The sequence below is a fragment of the Oncorhynchus tshawytscha genome, linkage group LG07, assembly GCF_018296145.1.
Source record: "Oncorhynchus tshawytscha isolate Ot180627B linkage group LG07, Otsh_v2.0, whole genome shotgun sequence".
Taxonomy (NCBI): Eukaryota; Metazoa; Chordata; class Actinopteri; order Salmoniformes; family Salmonidae; genus Oncorhynchus; species Oncorhynchus tshawytscha.
The window spans coordinates 56,152,471-56,171,996 of NC_056435.1; the positions used below are offsets into that span (position 1 = coordinate 56,152,471).

Sequence of the window (19,526 nt, forward strand, 5' to 3'; positions counted from 1 at the left end):
TTGTGTTTACTATATGGCATTGATTGCACTGCACTGTGTTTGCTGCTGTGTGTTCATCGTGGTACGTTGAACATGTAAGATACTCTGTGTGTTCATCGTGGTACGTTGAACATGTAAGATACTCTGTGTGTTCATCGTGGTATGTTGAACATGTAAGATACTCTGTGTGTTCATCGTGGTATGTTGAACATGTAAGATACTCTGTGTGTTCATCGTGGTATGTTGAACATGTAAGATACTCTGTGTGTTCATCGTGGTACGTTGAACATGTAAGATACTCTGTGTGTTCATCGTGGTACGTTGAACATGTAAGATACTCTGTGTGTTCATCGTGGTATGTTGAACATGTAAGATACTCTGTGTGTTCATCGTGGTACGTTGAACATGTAAGATACTCTGTGTGTTCATCGTGGTATGTTGAACATGTAAGATACTCTGTGTGTTCATCGTGGTATGTTGAACATGTAAGATACTCTGTGTGTTCATCGTGGTATGTTGAACATGTAAGATACTCTGTGTGTTCATCGTGGTATGTTGAACATGTAAGATACTCTGTGTGTTCATCGTGGTATGTTGAACATGTAAGATACTCTGTGTGCCACTTGTTTCTTACCATGCCATTTAAAAAAATGAGAGCCATTTCTTGACTTCACTCTTTCTATTTAGTTAAAACAATTATAAATGACTCAAATGACAATAAATGTAAATGTGATGTGATTTGCAGGGTGGCCTGGGACAGGTCTGAGCGTGTGCTCTCTGTGATTAGAGAAGAGTAAGGTTCACACAAGAGCCCGGGACTGAGTCACAGACAGTCAGGGAAAGGGGGATTGAGTTGCAGCCGTGTCTGTCTATTACACACATCACACACGTATGCACACACACACACTCACATCAAACGCAGACGACATACTTTAAAGACCCCAAACATCAGTCATCTCCAGATAACGATTAGTGTGGACTCGAATGGCCAGCCCGTAAAAACAACATCAATATTCTCTCATTAAGTTGCTGCTTGACGTGCTCCTCCTCCAAATATGGAGCTGGATTGAGATCCTCAACCATCTAGAGGGAAATACAATCACTGAAATACTGCCACTATACTAGTACAACAACTCCACACTCACACCACTAGCAAACATCTACCATAACAACCGCGGAACATCTACAACTTCATCAACTCAATTTTTATCAGCAACATCATGCAAATTGTTGGGTATCATATATATTGTCCTGTGAATGTGATTACAGATTCAATTTAGCGAACAAAAACAAAAAGTAAACAGCAAATATTAATATCATAGCGAGATAATGTCTGAAATTAACTGTCTGATGCCACATAGACTACTGTGTTTTGTGACTCAAAGTAAGCCCATCGCTATAGTTCAGAGGTTATATGATCCAACTGTGCACTTACAGTATGTCAGGAAATGTTGTTCACTAACCATATGGATCTGTGGGAGATTTGGTAGGGATTGGAAGTCAACAAGTTCAGGAAAAGGAATGTGACAGGTGAGATAGGACAGGTAATTCCCTTTAAAGAGAAGAACAGAACTATGTCACACTATCTAAGTGTGTCAGACCAACCATAACACACACACACCTCATCTGTTTTGGATAAATACTTTGAAGAGCGATGGAGATGTGAAGAGCGTGTCTCACCATCGGAAGTATGGGAAAACAAGGATGCCAAGAGTGTGCAAAGCTGTCATCAGTTTATAAATATACAGTGCATTCAGAAAGTATTCAGACCCCTTGACTTTTTCCACATTTGGTTACATTACAGCTGTCAATGAGATGTATATGTTTAAATGAATGATTAGAATATTCCACCCTGAAACCATATGATTGTATGAAATTGATTAGAGTCATAAAATCTACTCCAGAGCGCTAAGGGACCTCAGACTGGGGCAAAGGTTCACCTTCCAACAGGACAATGACCGTAAGCACACAGCCTATAGGCAGAAACTCAAACAGGAAATACCCGTGCAAATGTCTATTCAATGCTGGTCTGACCAATCAGAATCCACGTTTCAAGACTGTTTTGATCACGTGGACTGATATATGTTCCGGGTAGCCTCAGAAAATAATATTGACGTATATGCTGATTCGGTGAGTGAGTTTATAAGGAAGTCTATAGGAGATGTTGTACCCACTGTGGCTTTAAAAACTTACCCTAACCAGAAACCGTGGATCGATGGCGGCATTCGCGCAAAACTGAAAGCTCAAACCACCGGATTTAACCATGGAAAGGTGACTGGGAATATGGCAGAATATAAACAGTGCAGTTATTCCCTCCGCAAGGCAATCAAACAAGCAAAATGTCTATATAGAGACAAAATGGAGTCGCAATTCAACGGCTCAGACATGAGAAGTATGTGGCAGGGAATACAGACAATCACAAAAGGAAAACCAGTCATGTTACGGACACCTACGTCTTGCTTCCAGACAAACTAAACATCTTCTTTGCCCGCTTTGAGGATAATACAGTGCCACCGACGCGGCCCGCTACCAAGGACTGTGGGCTCTCCTTCTCCGTGGCCAACGTGAGTAAGATATTTAAACGTGTTAACCTTCACAAGGCTGCCGGCCCAGACGACATCCCTAGCTGCGTCCTCAGAGCATGCGCAGACCAGCTGGCTGGTGTGTTGACGGATATATTCAATCTTCAATCTTCTCCTATAGAGCTCCATTTTTATGGAATGGTCTGCCTACCCATGTGAGAGACGCAAACTTGGTCTCAACCTTTAAGTCTTTACTGAAGACTCATCTCTTCAGTGGGTCATATGATTGAGTGTAGTCTGGCCCAGGAGTGTGAAGGTGAACGGAAAGGCTCTGGAGCAACGAACTGCCCTTGCTGTCTCTGCCTGGCCGGTTCCCCTCTTTCCACTGAGATTCTCTGCCTCTAACCCTATTACAGGGGCTGAGTCACTGGCTTACTAGGGCTCTTTCACACCGTCCCTAGGAGGGGTGCGTCACTTGAGTGGGTTGAGTCACTGATGTGATCTTCCTGTCTGGGTTGGCGCCCCCCCTTGGGTTGTGCCGTGGCGGAGATCTTTGTGGGCTATACTCGGCCTTGTCTCAGGATGGTAAGTTGGTGGTTGAAGATATCCCACTTGTGGTGTGGGGGCTGTGCTTTGGCAAAGTGGGTGGGGTTATATCCTTCCTGTTTGGCCCTGTCCCGGGGTGTCATTGGATGGGGCCACAGTGTCTCCTGACCCCTCCTGTCTCAGCCTCCAGTATTTATGCTGCAGTAGTTTATGTGTCGGGGGGCTAGGGTCAGTTTGTTATATCTGGAGTACTTCTCCTGTCCTATCCGGTGTCCTGTGTGAATTTAAGTATGCTCTCTCTAATTCTCTCTTTCTCTCTTTCTTTCTTTCTCTCTCTTGGAGGACCTGAGCCCTAGGACCATGCCTCAGGACTACCTGACATGATGACTCCTTGCTGTCCCCAGTCCACCTGGCCGTGCTGCTGCTCCAGTTTCAACTGTTCTGCCTGTGATTATTATTATTCGACCATGCTGGTCATGTATGAACATTTGAACATCTTGGCCATGTTCTGTTATAATCTCCACCCGGCACAGCCAAAAGAGGACTGGCCACCCCACATAGCCTGGTTCCTCTCTAGGTTTCTTCCTAGGTTTTGGCCTTTCTAGGGAGTTTTTCCTAGCCACCGTGCTTCTACATCTGCATTGCTTGCTGTTTGGGGTTTTAGGCTGGGTTTCTGTACAGCACTTTGAGATATCAGCTGATGTACGAAGGGCTATATAAATAAATTTGATTTGATTCAACTATGACAGAAAAAATGTGGAAAAAAATCCAGAAAATCACATTGTAGGATTTTTAATTTATTTGCAAATTATGGTGGAAAATAAGTATTTGGTCAATAACAAAAGTTTATCTCAATACTTTGTTATATACCCTTTGTTGGCAATGACAGAGGTCAAACATTTTCTCTAAGTCTTCACAAGGTTTTCACACACTGTTGCTGGTATTTTGGCCCATTCTTCCATGCAGATCTCCTCTAGAGCAGTGATGTTTTGGGGCTGTTGCTGGGCAACACGGACTTTCAACTCCCTCCAAAGATTTTCTATGGGGTTGAGATCTGGAGACTGGCTAGGCCACTCCAGGACCTTGAAATGCTTCTTACGAAGCCACTCCTTCTTTGCCCGGGCGCTGTGTTTGGGATCATTGTCATGCTGAAAGACCCAGCCACGTTTCATCTTCAATGCCCTTGCTGATGGAAGGAGGTTTTCACTCAAAATCTCACGATACATGGCCCCATTCATTCTTTCCTTTACATGGATCAGTCGTCCTGGTCCCTTTGCAGAAAAACAGCCCCAAAGCATGATGTTTCCACTCCCATGCTTCACAGTAGGTATGGTGTTCTTTGGATGCAACTCAGCATTCTTTGTCCTCCAAACACGACGAGTTGAGTTTTTTCCAAAAAGTTATATTTTGGTTTCATCTGACCATATGACATTCTCCCAATCTTTTTCTGGATCATCCAAATGCTCTCTAGCAAACTTCAGATGGGCCTGGACATGTACTGGCTTAAGCAGGGTGACACGTCTGGCACTGCAGGATTTGAGTCCCTGGCAGCGTAGTGTGTTACTGATGGTAGGATTTGTTATTTTGGTCCCAGCTCTCTGCAGGTCATTCACTAGGTCCCCCCGTGTGGTTCTGGGATTTTTGCTCACCGTTCTTGTGATAATTTTGACCCCACGGGGTGAGATCTTGCGTGGAGCCCCAGATCGAGGGAGATTATCAGTGGTCTTGTATGTCTTCCATTTCCTAATAATTGCTCCCACAGTTGATTTCTTCAAACCAAGCTGCTTACCTATTGCAGATTCAGTCTTCCCAGCCTGGTGCAGGTCTACAATTTTGTTTCTGGTGTCCTTTGACAGCTCTTTGGTCTTGGCCATAGTGGAGTATGGAGTGTGACTGTTTGAGGTTGTGGAAAGGTGTATTTTAAACTGATAACAAGTTCAAACAGGTGCCATTAATACAGGTAACGAGTGGAGGACAGAGGCGCCTCTTACAGAAGAAGTTACAGGTATGTGAGAGCCTGAAATCTTGCTTGTTTGTAGGTGACCAAATACTTATTTTCCACCATCATTTGCAAATAAATTCATAAAAAATCCTACAATGTGATTTTCTGGATTTTTTCTGTCGTAGTTGGTGTACCTATGATGAAAATTACAGGCCTCTCTCATCTTTTTAAGTGGGAGAACTTGCACAATTGGTGGCTGACTAAATACTTTTTGCCCCACTGTAATTGTTACCCAGAAATGATTTGATATTGAGATAAAAAAACTTCTGCACTGGCCTTTTAAGAAACATTTTAAGAAACTCCATACAATGCATATTACCGGGCATTGTGTATGTTACCCATGCATCGCCCAAGCCTTCCCCATTTCTCCTTCTCCCAAATCCAGATAGCTGATGTTCTGAAAGAGCTGCAAAATCTGGACCCTTACAAATCAGCCGGGCTAGACAATCTGGACCCTTTCTTTCTAAAATGATCTGCCAAAATTGTTGCAACCCCTATTACTAGCCTGTTCAACCTCTCTTTCATGTCGTCTGAGATTCACAAAGATTGGAAAGCAGCTGCGGTTATCCCCCTCTTCAAAGGGGGGACACTCTTGACCCAAACTGCTACAGACCTATATCTATCCTACCCTGCCTTTCTAAGGTCTTCGAAAGCCAAGTCAACAAACATATTACCGACCATTTCGAATCCCACCGCACCTTCTGCGCTATGCAATCTGGTTTCAGAGCTGGTCATGGGTGCACCTCAGCCACGCTCAAGGTCCTAAACTATATCTTAACCACCATCGATAAGAAACAATACTGTGCAGCCGTATTCATTGACCTGGCCAAGGCTTTTGACTCTGTCAATCACCACATCCTCATCGGCAGACTCGATAGCCTTGGTTTCTCAAATGGTTGCCTCGCCTGGTTCACCAACTACTTCTCTGATAGTGTGTCAAATCGGAGTGCCTGTTGTCCGGGCCTCTGGCAGTGTCTATGGGGGTGCCACAAGGGGAGTTGTATGGCATTGAAACTCGTCTGGAGGGGTGCCACAGTGTTCAATTATTGGGCCGACTCTTCTCTGTATACATCAATGATGTCACTCTTGCTGCTGGTGAGTCTCTGATCCACCTCTACGCAGACGACACCATTCTGTATACTTCTGGTCCTTCTTTGGACACTGTGTTAACAATCCTCCAGACGAGCTTCAATGCCATACAACTCCCCTTCCGTGGCCTCAAACTGCTCTTAAATGCAAGTAAAACTAAATGCATGCTCTTCAACCGATCGCTGCATGCACCTGCCCGCCCGTCCAGCATCACTATTCTGGACGGTTCTGACTTAGAATATGTGGACAACTACAAATACCTAGGTGTCTGTTTAGACTGTAAACTCTCCCTCCAGACTCATATCAAACATCTCCAATCCAAAGTTAAATCTAGAATTGGCTTCCTATTTCGCAACAAAGCATCCTTCACTCATGCTGCCAAACACACCCTTGTAAAACTGACCATCCTACCAATCCTCGACTTAGGCGATGTCATTTACAAAATAGCCTCCAATACCCTACTCAATAAATTGGATGCAGTCTATCACAGTGCCATCCGTTTTGTCACCAAAGCCCCATATACTACCCACCACTGCGACCTGTACGCTCTCGTTGGCTGGCCCTCGCTTCATACTCGTCGCCAAACCCGCTGGCTCCAGGTCATCTACGAGACCCTGCTAGGTAAAGTCCCCCCTTATCTCAGCTCGCTGGTCACCATAGCAGCACCCACCTGTAGCACGCGCTTCAGCAGGTATATCTCTCTGGTCACCCCCAAATCCAATTCTTCCTTTGGCCACCTCTCCTTCCAGTTCTCTGCTGCCAATGACCGGAACGAACTACAAAAATCTCTGAAACTGGAAACACATCTCCCTCATTAGCTTTAAGCACCAGCTGTCAGAGTAGCTCACAGATGACTGCACCTGTACATATCCCATCTATAATTTAGCCCAAACAACTACCCCTTCCCCTACTGTATTTATTTATTTTGCTCCTTTGCACCCCATTATTTCTATCTCTACTTTGCACTTTCTTCCACTGCAAATCTACCATTCCAGTGTTTAACTTGCTATATTGTATTTCCTCCGCCACCATGGCCTTTTTTGCCATTACCTCCCTTATCTCTTCTCATTTGCTCACATTGTATATAGACTTATTTTTTCTACTGTATGTTTGTTTTACTCCATGTGTAACTCTGTGTTGTTGTGTGTGTCGAACTGCTTTGCTTTATCTTGGCCAGGTCGCAATTGTAAATGAGAACTTGTTCTCAACTTGCCTACCTGGTTAAATAAAGGTGGAATAAAAACAAAATTGTCAATGGGCCGCACGGTGCATTCTGGGCGTTTCTGGGACAATGTGTGCACTCCTTCAAGGAGTTAATGGAAGTCAATTGGGTGTTATTTTAATCTTTCTCCATTTATTGGCCATTAAAATGTCCATCTCCTAATTTCTTCAAGTATTTCTCAATAGTCTGAGTGAATAATAATCTGGGCAATCCAGAACCACATTTTATGTAAGCAATGTGGTTCTGGTGGGGGAGGTTATTTGACATAGCGGGTTGTGAAACCAGTGGATTTCTCTTTGGTATCATACAAAGGGTGGTTCTAATCCTGAATACTGATTGGTTAAAACCACATTCCAGCCGGTGACTATTCCACAAATTACCACCGGCTAAATCTATGACCTTAAAATGCCTATTTACTCTGTTCCACCTGACTGTGCAATCCACTGTCTCATCAGCCCAGCCAGGCAATTGATAAACTTGATCTCCACTATAAAAAGCATCTAGACATTATGTCACATTTCTTTTAGACTAAAATGTTTTCAACAGCATAGATTTGTATATACCTCGAACTCCAACTGTCCTTTAGTAATGAATGAGTCGGGATGAGACAGACATGTAAGGCAGCGTTTCTCTGCCAGTTGAAATCATGAATTAGCTGGCATAATTTTTATGGATATATACAAAGAAATGTCAATTGAAAAAAGGTCAAACGAAGTTTAGCTAGTTTGCAGTATTTCCAGCTTCAGTTTGAAGTGAATGTGTGAGCTGTGTTGTTGGCTAGCTCCTCTGAACAACAGTGTCCTGACGAGAGGGCACATTTTCTAAACCAGGCAATATCGCTCATCATTAACTCATTGTTATTGATGTATGCAAATAAATGTCACTAGAAAACAGATTAAACAGACGCAAATGGATCTACTTTGCTGTTATTCTGGCTGCACTGTTTGACGTGACTAAGTTAGCCATAGTTGGCTAGCTAGCAAGCAAGGGAAAAAAACGTTGCCAGCCAGTATGGTAATGGAACATTTAGAACAATGACTGGGTCGTGTCTCTGGTAGCGACCCTACATTTGTTTCAGGACTATATATTGTGAAAGGATGAAATAGTATGAATAAATTAAAATTATTTGGTTTTAATGAAAATATGTCAATCATTATTTGAGTATGTTGGTAACCCCTTGTATGAAATTGATAATGCCCTCGAAGTCGGTGTTTGGAGGATATATTGACTTCGTCTCGGGCCTAACAACACCAGTGCCAAAATATCCTCCAAATACTGGCTTCTCGGGCATTATCACTTAATTAGACAAATTTAACGCAGCCTCTGCCAAGTCTATGAGCCTTCCGATATTCAAAGGGTGCCAGACAGATGCGTTCAGTTTGGTTCAACGTTTGCTAGGTTTCGTGACAGTTTGTGCTGAACAACACGTTACCCCGAAGCGGTACGTACTGTTCTTAAACAGCCTTGGAGCTACACTTGCTTCTGTTTGGTGGGAGCAGCGAGGTGTGGTCTGATCAATATGGGTGTGACCACTCGAAATCCCAAAACTCATGCAGCACTTCGAGCTGCATTCGGGAGCGGCAATTATCCTGTGGTGTTGCAGTGTGTGTGTTCGAGCCGGAAGGCTAACGAAGCCGGCTGTAGACGAAAGTCGGCGCGTGAAGTCGGGGAGGTTTATAAGTGACAAACAAAAATCGGACCCTGTAGTGGTTTTCCAACAACAAGAGAACAATCAGATCAGCAGGAAACCAACTCGAGATAATAAAGCCAACTGTTGACATAAACAAAAACAATAAAGGAGATGGTTGATCTCTCTGCATTGTGCTATTCTGCCAGGTCGCAGTTGTAAATGAGAACTTGTTCTCAACTGGACTACCTGGTGAAATAAAAACATTAAATACAAAATTCTGCTTGCTGGAGTTGTTTCAAAATCAGGTCCAAGAGCGCTAGATATGCAAACAAACTGTTTTAAACTGTGACTCGAACCAGAATGAATTGTATTGGGACAGTTGCATATTTAACTTGTGAGAGTAGTGTAATGGCCAACAATGCATACTCACTGCAGTTGAGTTCCTCAGTGTGGAGTACAGTCAGATGCTGTCCTCTGGTGGCCAGTTACAAATATACCCCACACTGTTGCCCTTGGTGACTCTTTAAAGTCTTCCTGTTTGCTACAGATACTGCACTGGAGGTGGCGCCAGTGAGCTTCAGGGCAACCATTTATCAGAGAGCAGGATGTGGGGGTTTACTGAGACACACACACAGGTCTGTGTGCCATACATACACATACACAGCGATGCAGTAAAGTAAGCAGAGCTGAGCAGAAGCAGTTATGGAGTTGCGAGCTGAACTGCTGAAGTCCATCTGGTATGCTTTCACCTCTCTGGACGTGGAGAAGAGTGGGAAGGTGTCCAAGTCCCAGCTAAAGGTGAGAGGTCAGGGTTCAAGTCGGGGGGCAGTATAGGGGTCAAAGAGCAGGGAGGATGGGATTGATTTTCTTCAGTGTCTTTCTGCCCTTCCAATGTGTTGGTTTGTGTGCTATTGATGTTTTTACACAACTGTTTTTGTTAATCTTTTCAGCATATTTTCCTTGTTTTTAGGAAAATTATATTTTTATGTAATTGGCATCAGAACTTGTTTTATTTGTTTATTTATTGATCTAGTCAGGTCAACCCCATTAGATGAGACACTTTATTTTCAAGATCTGATCTCTTTCCTGTTAGCTCAATGCGTGGGTGTGATATGTCCTTTAGCATGAGCTACACAGCACTGTATATTGATTGGTGTCTTAGATAATGTTATTGCTTGATCAAACCCCTTCTATTGGAATTTGATCACATTCGTAATTAATTCCATCATTGTACAGCCCTAGTTTTGACGTTTGGCAGCCCTCCTCAAGTCTAGAATAACAAACACGTGACTGTAACTGGGTTAATTTCTGGGATTATGTATGGGCCAGACTATGGAGAAACAATCATCAATAATCTGCTATGGCGATAGGCCTATCTCTATGTTCAGAGGCAGACCCTCTATGAGCCCCCTCATGATTCTGGGGGGCTGGTGGTGTGTTATTGCACTGGTGTTTGGGTGAATACGTGTGTGCTGTATTGTCATGTGTTATGGGTCAGTGATGTTGTGTTTCTTTGTGTGTGGGATCAGGCATTGTGACGTTTCTAATCCCAGTCACACTGAGGGGCTTGGGCTCTGTGTCCCAGCCGTTGCTATAACGACATTGTCAAAGAGTCCCTGTGTCTTGCCACCTCCATCTCCTTGCTCTAAGACTACAGGCTCCAAAACTGGAATTATGGAAGTTGAAATTGACATTTTTGCTGGCATAAAACTTTTGAGATTTTATTAAATAAAAAAATACATTTATTTCTGTCTGTCTGTCTCTCCATGTCTTGTAGGTTTTGTCTTTTAACCTGTATCCTGTGTTGATGAGATTTATGTTTCATCCCATAACTTGTACTCTGTGTTGATGAGATGTAGATTTTGTTTCATAACCTGTACTCTCTGTTGATGAGATGTATGTAGGTTTTGTCTCATAACCTGTACTTTGTGTTGATGAGATGTAGGTTTTGTTTAATAACCTGTACTCTGTGTGGATGAGATCTAGGTTTTGTTTAATAACCTGTACTCTGTGTGGATGAGATCTAGGTTTTGTTTCATAACCTGTACTCTGTGTTGATGAGATGTAGGTTTTGTCTCATAACCTGTACTTTGTGTTGATGAGTTGTAGGTTTTGTCTCATAACCTGTACTCTGTGTTGATGAGTTGTAGGTTTTGTCTCATAACCTGTACTCTGTGTTGATGAGTTGTAGGTGTTGTCTCATAACCTGTACTCTGTGTTGATGAGTTGTAGGTGTTGTCTCATAACCTGTACACTGTGTTGATGAGTTGTAGGTGTTGTTTCATAACCTGTACTCTGTGTTGATGAGTTGTAGGTGTTGTCTCATAACCTGTACACTGCACTGAACATCCCCCACGACCCTGTGGCTCTAGAGGTCCACTTCAGAGATGATGATGATGGGCCGGTGTCCAACCAGGGGTACATGCCCTACCTCAACAAATTTATACTGACAAGGTACTGTACACTGCACTGAACATCCCCCACGACCCTGTGGCTCTAGAGGTCCACTTCAGAGATGATGACACACACACACACACACACACACACACACACACACACACACACACACACACACACACACACACACACACACACACACACACACACACACACACACACACACACACACACACACACACACACACACACTTGACATCCTCTCTTTCTGACCCCAGGTGGTTGAGGGCACATTTGATAAGGAGAATGTAGATGTGTTCTGCTGGACTCTCTGTGCCAAAAAGAACTACCGGCCTAAAGATGGCATGGGTGTTCTGCTTGATAAAGACGCCTTCCATCTCTGGTGCATCTTCAACTTCCTGTCTGAAGACAAGTATCCACTGGTCCTGGCCCCAGAGGAGGTAAGTTCTTAGCCCTGGACATATAATCCAAAATCATTTTCCTCTTTTCTTCCTTACGTTCATCAACCTGTCATGCAAATCTTGCAATAATGTCAATGGGAGATTCTGTCTCAAGTTCAGATTTGTCCCATTATGTGTCCCATTCATTCCATGTGGCCCCTCTCAGGTGGAATACCTCCTGAAGAAGATCTGCTTAGCCATGAGTGTGGAGCTTAGCTGTGTGGACATGGAGGATTTCATATCCCAGGAGCCTGTGCAGCTGAGCGGCATCACAGTGTGGGCCTTCCTGGACTTTGTCAACACCGGGAGGCTGACCAGAGGCGTGGAGAATGACTCTGTCACCATGGCGATAGACAAGGTCTACCAGGAGATAGTGGGCAATATCATAAAAGAGGTGCTTTTAACATAAAGATTATTAGAAATGTCTGTGTTGGTGTGCATGTAATATGCATGTAATAAACGTATAATGTATAACAGTATTTATATAATTAGGCATGTGTAACTTTGTGTGGGTGTATGTAACCGTCCTCAGGGGTATCTGTGGAAGAAGGGTCACTTGCGGAGGAACTGGAACGAGCGCTGGTTCTCTCTCCGGCCCAGTACTCTGCATTACTACGTCAGTGAGGACCGCAAGGAGTGTAAAGGCTGTATCGAGCTGGACCACAACTGTTGTGTGGAGGTACACAACCCTGGGTTATGTAGAATAGAAGGCACAGCTGAGCTGAGACATTTGTTCAGAGTGCAAGGCTTCATGGCAGCATGTATAGAATGAATATGACCCCATTCTTTATAACAATAAGAACGTTGGAGTGTGCAAGTTGTTGTTGTTATGATGGTTATTTTCTGCAGTGTTGTGGTTGCACTGACAGGTGCTACCAGAGAAGGAGGGGAAGAGGTGTATGTTCTGTGTGAAGACGCTAACTAAGACCTACGAGATGAGCGCCCCCGACACCAAGCAGAGACAGGAGTGGACCACAGGTCAGAGATCATACTCTCTACTGTACACTACACACACACTGTGTTTTTAAAGCCACGAGAACATTTAGGGGTAGATTTTGGGCAATATCTAGTAGCCAGGGTGATATTCTACTAGCCAACGGTTGTAAAATCTATGCCATGCGATATTTTATTAAACTAGGGTAGTTTATTATTAATAATAATAATAATAATAAATTACATTTACAGACATAAATCATAAAGCTCTTTTGGCACATATTCTACTAGCCCAGTCTAAAAATACTAGCCCAAGCTTAACTTTGTTCCTGCAGCGATCCAGACAGCGATCCGTCTGTGTGTAGAGGGGAAGAACTCCCTGCATAAGGACCTGAAGCTGCGACGCAGAGAGCTAAGGGAGGAGAGGGAGAGGAGGCGCACCACCAAGGAGGAGGAGCTACAACGTCTGTGCCTCCTCCAGGGGGAGAAGGAGAGCAAGCTGGCCGAGCTGGAGCTCCTACAGGTAGGGGGGGGGGGGAGCGAGAGAGAGATCGAGACCGGGAGAGAGAGAGATCACTATGAAGACAACATAACTTTGGATAGCTATGTGACAAAAGCATCAGAATAACCTCTGTTTTATTTGTTGGTATCATCGGTGTGCAGGAGGCGCAGAGGCACTCTCAGGCAGCACTGCTGCAGGAGGAACAGAAGAGGAGACAGAAACATGAGGAGCTGCAGAGAACCCTGCAGGACCAGCTACAGCAGGCTGAAGAGGTGAGAAGCTAAGGAGATGAGGAGGAGGAGATTAGCTGGGTAAGGAAAGAAGTTAGAGGTAAGAGGAAGAAGGAGAAGAGAAGGTGAGAAGGATAAGTAGAGGAGAAGGAAGGTGTGAGACAATGAGAAGAAGGACCCAACATACATGTCTAACTCAAAGATCTTTAAGGATTTAACTGTGGCTTTGTCCTGGTTTAAGTGTGTGTTTGTCGTGGGCCAGGAGCGGGACAACATGCAGGCGGAGATGGCCCTGAAGGATGCGGAGACGGACCGCCAGAGGAAGAGGATCAGGGAGCTGGAGGAGATGCAGCTTCGCCTGGAGGAGGCCCTGCACCAGGAGATTAGAGCTAGACAGAATGAGGAGGCCTACCGCCTTGTACAGGCCAGGTAACACACACATACACGTATACTGTATGTACAGTATACACACACGCACGCACAAACACACACGCACACACAAATACACACAGGTAGCAAACGTCATGGAAAAGGACTATATATTATCTTACACCCCCTGACACTTACATGTCTTCTGTAAATGTCTTACACTTCTTAGTGCTCACTCTGTGCTCACAGTTTCCTGTCATTTCAGTCTGTTACCGCAAAGTCACACAAAAAATGAAGGTAGGGGGACGTTTCACATTGGAATTGATGGCCTTGACCTGCTAGCTACAGTGTGTGCTTCATTTAGTGAAATCTGCAAACCACAATTTTGTCTTTTTAAAGATAAGTTAACCCAAATCAAAAACTAGCCAAACCAAAATGAACACTGGTATTAATCTGAAGTTGTACCTCAGTTTATCTAAAATGCAAGGAACCCTCAGTCATACACACACACAGCTGTGTTTGTCGGTAGACGTGTTTGCTCTCAGAGAAACACCAACGATTTCCTGTTATCTCTGCTCATTACTTGTGGTTTGTCTGCTTTCTCAGGAACTGAACATCTTAAGGTGTTTTTTTCTTTTTTGACCCCTAGGAGAGCTCAGCTTTAGTTTTTCCATAACCCTCCTCTCTGGTTGGTCCCTTCGTTATGACATTGTCATAATTGTGCTCTCTGACTGGTACCTTGATAATGACATTGTCATAACCGTGTTCTCTGATTCATCCCCATAACTGTGTTGTCTTATTGGTCCCTTCATAATGACATGGTCATAACTCTTCTCTCTGATTAGTTTATCATAATGACATCATCATAACACTTCTCTCTGATTGGTCCTTCAAAATGACATCTTCATAACCCTGCTCTCTGATTGGTCCCTTCATAATGTCAACAACACATACAATAAGGAAATCAGGACACCAACAGAAGTTTTAGAATACAGTACACAATAAGTGGGCATCCCTAATCTGTAACTGTAACATTATTAACATTGGTCCAACCAACTAATTTTAGAGCTCCAACAAGGCTTGAAGTGTAGTGTGATTAGAACCCTGCATAAGGGTTCTCTCCTTCTCTCTCTTCACCACCAGTCTGCTGGTGGAGGAGGAGGAGAAGATGAAGGTCCTGCTGGCCCTCCAAGAGGAACAGGAGCAGTACATCCTGAAGACCCAGAGAGAGAAGCAGGAGCTCAGGCAGGAGATGGTAGCCAAGTCCCAGGCTTTAGAGGAGGCCCAACACCAGCTGGAGAAGGTTCGGGCCAACCGGCACAGAATGGACCATGACATTGCAGTGAGTGCAAAATAATCAGTATCAGACCCTAGATCTTCTGCTAAATACAAATCTGGGAACTACTTTGCATAAAACTAAAGCTACTCGACAGCTACTCTACTATACTACTCAATTTACACACTTGCCCCCTTCCCCCCCTTCCCCAATACATATGGATATATTATACTATAAATTGTGCCTTTCTGTATTTTAATTATGCTAACATCTTTATTCTATTCTACTGCCTTTTACTTTATTTTCATATTATTATTTTTCACTATTTCTTATTGTTGTTGCATTGTTGAGAAGGAACCTGCAAGTAAGCAGTTCGTTAGACAAGGTATACCATATGTATCCTGTACATACAACTAATAAAACTTGAAACTACTCATCAAGAAATTATAGTCCGGTTAACTACCTTTGCTGCCCCATTTCTGTGTGATCGGGAATGCATGTGAATGAGCATAATGTGGACGGCAAAATAATGTGACGGCAAGATAATGTTCAGGATCTTAGACTACTGGTCAAAGATTCAGAACACCTACTCATTCAAGGGTTTTTATTTATTTTGTGCTTTTTTCTACATTGTAGAAAAACACTGAAGACATCAAAACTATGAAATGACATAATGAATAATGTAGTAGCCAAAAAAGTGTTTGTCAAATCAAAATATATTTTATATTTGAGATTCTTCAAATAGCCACCCTTTGCCTTGATGACAGCTTTGCGCACTCTTGGCATTCTCTCAACCAGCTTCATGAGGTAGTCACCTGGTATGCATTTCAATTAACAGGTGTGCCTTGTTAAAAGTTAAATTGTGGAATTTCTTCCCTCCTTTATGCGTTTGAGCCAATCAGTTGTGTTGTGACAATGTGGGGGGGGGTATACAGAAGATAACCCTATTTGGTAAAAGACCAAGTCCATATTATGGCCAGAACAGCTCAAATAAGCAAAGAGAAACAACAGTACATCATTACTTTAAGACATGAAGGTCAGTCAATATGGAACATTTCAAGAACTTTAAAAGTTTCTTCAAGTGCAGTACATCAAACAAGAGTACATCATTACTTTAAGACATAAAGGTCAGTCAATATGGAACATTTCAAGAACTTTGAAAGTTTCTTCAAGTGCAGTCACAAAAACCATCAAGTGCTATGATAAAACTGGCTCTCATGAGGACCGCCACAAGAATGGAAGACCCAGAGTTACCACTGCTGCAGTTCATTAGCGTTACCAGTCTCAGAAATTGCAGCCCAAATAAATGCTACAACATCAACTGTTCAGAGGAGACTGTGTGAATCAGGCCTTCATGGTGAATTGCTGCAAAGAAACCACTACTAAAGGAAGAAGAGACTTGCTTGGGCCAAGAAACACGAGCAATGACATTAGACCAGTGGAAATCTGTCCTTTGATTTTGAGTCCAAATTGGAGATGTTTGGTTCCAACCGCTGTGTTTTTGTGAGACGAGGTGTTGGTGAACGGATGATCTCCTCATGTGTATTTCCCACCGTAACGCATGGAGGAGGAGGTGTTATGGTGTGGGGGTGCTTTGCTGTTGACACTGTCTGTGATTTATTTTGAATTCAAGGGACATTTAACCAACATGGCTACCATAGCACTCTGCAGCGATACGCCATCTCATCTGGTTTGCGCTTAGTGGGACTATCATTTATTTTTTAACAGGACAATGACCCAACACACCTCCAGGCTGTGTAAGGGCTATTTGACCAAGAAGTAGAGTGATGGAGTGCTGCATCAGATGACCTGGCCTCCACAATCCCCTGACCTCAACCAAATTGAGATGGTTTGGGATGAGTCGGACCGCAGAGTGAAGGAAAAGCAGCCAACAAGTTCTCAGCATGTATGGGAACTCCTTCAAGACTGTTGGAAAAGCATTCCAGGTGAAGCTGGTTGAGAGAATGCCAAGAGTGTGCAAAGCTGTCTTCAAGGCAAAGGGTGGCTATTTGAAGAATCTAAACTATAAAATATATTTTTATTTGTTTAACACTTTTTTGGTTACTACAAGATACCATATGTGTTATTTCATAGTTCTACAATGTAGTAAATAGTAAAAAATAAAGAAAAACCCTTGAATGAGTAGGTGTTCTAAAACGTTTGACCGGTAGTGTAGTTAGATGTTATGCAGTACTTTCCCCCACTATGATGACTATTTAGTAGTTGCTGTATGTGTGTCAGTGTGCACGCAATGTTTTGTCCTTCTTGTCCGATAAACATCTCAAAATGAAGCACAGTGGTCTCTGGATTCAGCATAAAACACAATAATTTATTAATTGACTCCCCCACTGTCTCCGCTTTCACTACATCTCTCATTTTCTTCCCCTTCACCCTTTCACATTCTTTTTCTCACAACCTCTCATCCCCCTTCCTCTCCATGGTCTCCCTCAGACTGCTCAGAGGAAGCTGCGGCAGGCCAGCACTAGTGTCAAACACTGGAATGTCCAGATGAACAGACTGATGCATCCTATTGGACCGGGAGGTGAGCTGAGTTGTGAGGGAAGTATTATGGTGTGTAAAGCTAAGTGTGAACGGGTGCCTCTGTCAAACTCCTTGTCCTTCCTGCATTCTCTTTCTTGCTTTCGCTCTGATTCTCTCCTCCCCTCCCTCTCTCTATCCCAGAGAGAAGACTCTCACTTGGAGGCTCAGGGGATCCGGTTGTGCGTGGGCCCTCCTTACGAGACTCAAGCCTACGCCTGTACCATCAGAGGAGCGAGGGAGAGAGGGAGAAGGAGAGGGAGAGAGAGAATGAGCAGGAGAACATAGAGGATAAGGAGTGTGAGGAGAGCGTGAGCATCATAGGGAGAGAGGAGAGGCGTCTGTCTCAAGCCTCCAATGGGGACATGGACTGTGCCTGAGGCCCAACACCCCCAAGCTAATGTTAATGTAAATACATACTACTGGGATTGTACTATCAGATCATTTGATATCACCTTTTGTTTACTTAAGAGGATGTATTTTTATGTGAGTATTTTCACCTTTCTTTTCTCTCTCTCCCCGTCCTTACTTGGTCAATTACTATGACGGTAATAATATTAGCAAAATAATGCTAATATTCTTGGTGCTTTCATGGCAGGAAAGTCTTCAAATTTGAACCATAAATGTGTTTATTCTGTAACCTCTTTTTAATTGTAATTGAAAACCAAAGCTCATTAACAAAAACAGCACTGGACAACTTGGCTGATGATTGTTTTTGACATGTGGGATGAAGAGTTTGAAATGGAAATGAATTATGTATAATGATTTGTAATATTCATATGTGTAAACATACTGAATTGTAATTGGATGCATTTTACCGCCATATCATACTGTGCTATGATTGGTTAAGACCACCCAAATGGTTAGGTCATGGTCAGTTTGATCCTGGTTGGCGATACGTGAACATGCCAGTTATATCTAGCTAATAAAGAGCTACGTTAAGAAATATCCTGGAGTACTGCATTTGATTATTTTGTACAAAGTGTGCAAAACAAGACATGGTGTCAGAGTAAAAGGTCTTACAAGATGGATTCTCCTGGAGTTCCTTCACCTCGAATGGACTGGGAGTCTACAAACTTACCCGACACATGGCGTAAGTACAAACAGCACGTGGAGCTAATGTTCACGGGTCCTCTGAAGGAAACAGGAGAAGAGGAAAAGTGCAGCTACTTGCTCCTCTGGAAAGGTGAAAAAGGGAGAGATATTTACAACACATGGACACTTACCGAGGCTGAATCAAAGGTACTGAAAACATACTACGATCGTTTTGAAGCATATGTTGTGCCGAAGACCAATACAATTTTCGCTAGGTACAAATTCCATGAGAAAGTACAGGGAGCTAGCGAGTCTTTTGAACAGTTTGTGACAGAGCTGCGTCTGCTTGTGAAAGACTGTGATTATGCAAACAAGGATGAGATGGTCAGGGACCGTATTGTATTTGGAATACACTCACCGTGAGTGAGAGAGAAACTTTTGAATGTTGGGTCTTGTTAAGGGTTGCGTCAATTCGAATCTGGTATCAGAACAAGTATGACACTGAGTCACCGATTGTATACTATGTACTTTTTATTAGCTAAGAAATAAGTGGTAAATGCGGATTTCATATATACGGGCTCTCTGTCACACCTCGCAGGGCAAACAGAGAACTGACTTGTTCCTGACAAAGTTTTTATAATATACTCTGACAGAAGTTGTTCCTGCTTCCGAGCCGGCCTGTCAGAGTAGAGACTGGGCGTGGTTTAAACTCACTCAGCCTATCGTTGATTGTTGGCGCATGAACTGGTCCCAGCCCCTAGGCGCTTCAGCGGTCAGGCGTTGTAGCTGTGTAGA

At 43.4% G+C, this 19,526-nt stretch overlaps 1 protein-coding gene across 2 annotated transcripts; it reads left to right on the forward strand.

Moving 5' to 3' along the window:
* Positions 1-9,639: 9,639 nt before the first annotated feature.
* Positions 9,640-18,438, forward strand: LOC112254879 (differentially expressed in FDCP 6 homolog). 2 transcript variants are annotated; one of them, XM_042324662.1, is made up of 12 exons: positions 9,640-9,788; positions 11,305-11,443; positions 11,664-11,848; positions 12,015-12,242; positions 12,381-12,527; positions 12,718-12,826; positions 13,117-13,304; positions 13,445-13,555; positions 13,776-13,942; positions 15,026-15,224; positions 17,610-17,700; positions 17,841-18,438. In XM_042324662.1, the coding sequence occupies exons 1-12, from the start codon at positions 9,693-9,695 to the stop codon at positions 18,074-18,076; spliced, it is 1,896 nt and encodes a 631-aa protein (XP_042180596.1). In that variant the 5' UTR covers positions 9,640-9,692; the 3' UTR covers positions 18,077-18,438. The 2 variants fall into 2 exon arrangements, with proteins under 2 accessions (XP_042180596.1, XP_042180595.1); XM_042324661.1 differs by having other exon boundaries at positions 9,664-9,788; positions 11,305-11,444; positions 11,666-11,848; positions 13,755-13,942.
* Positions 18,439-19,526: the final 1,088 nt, after the last annotated feature.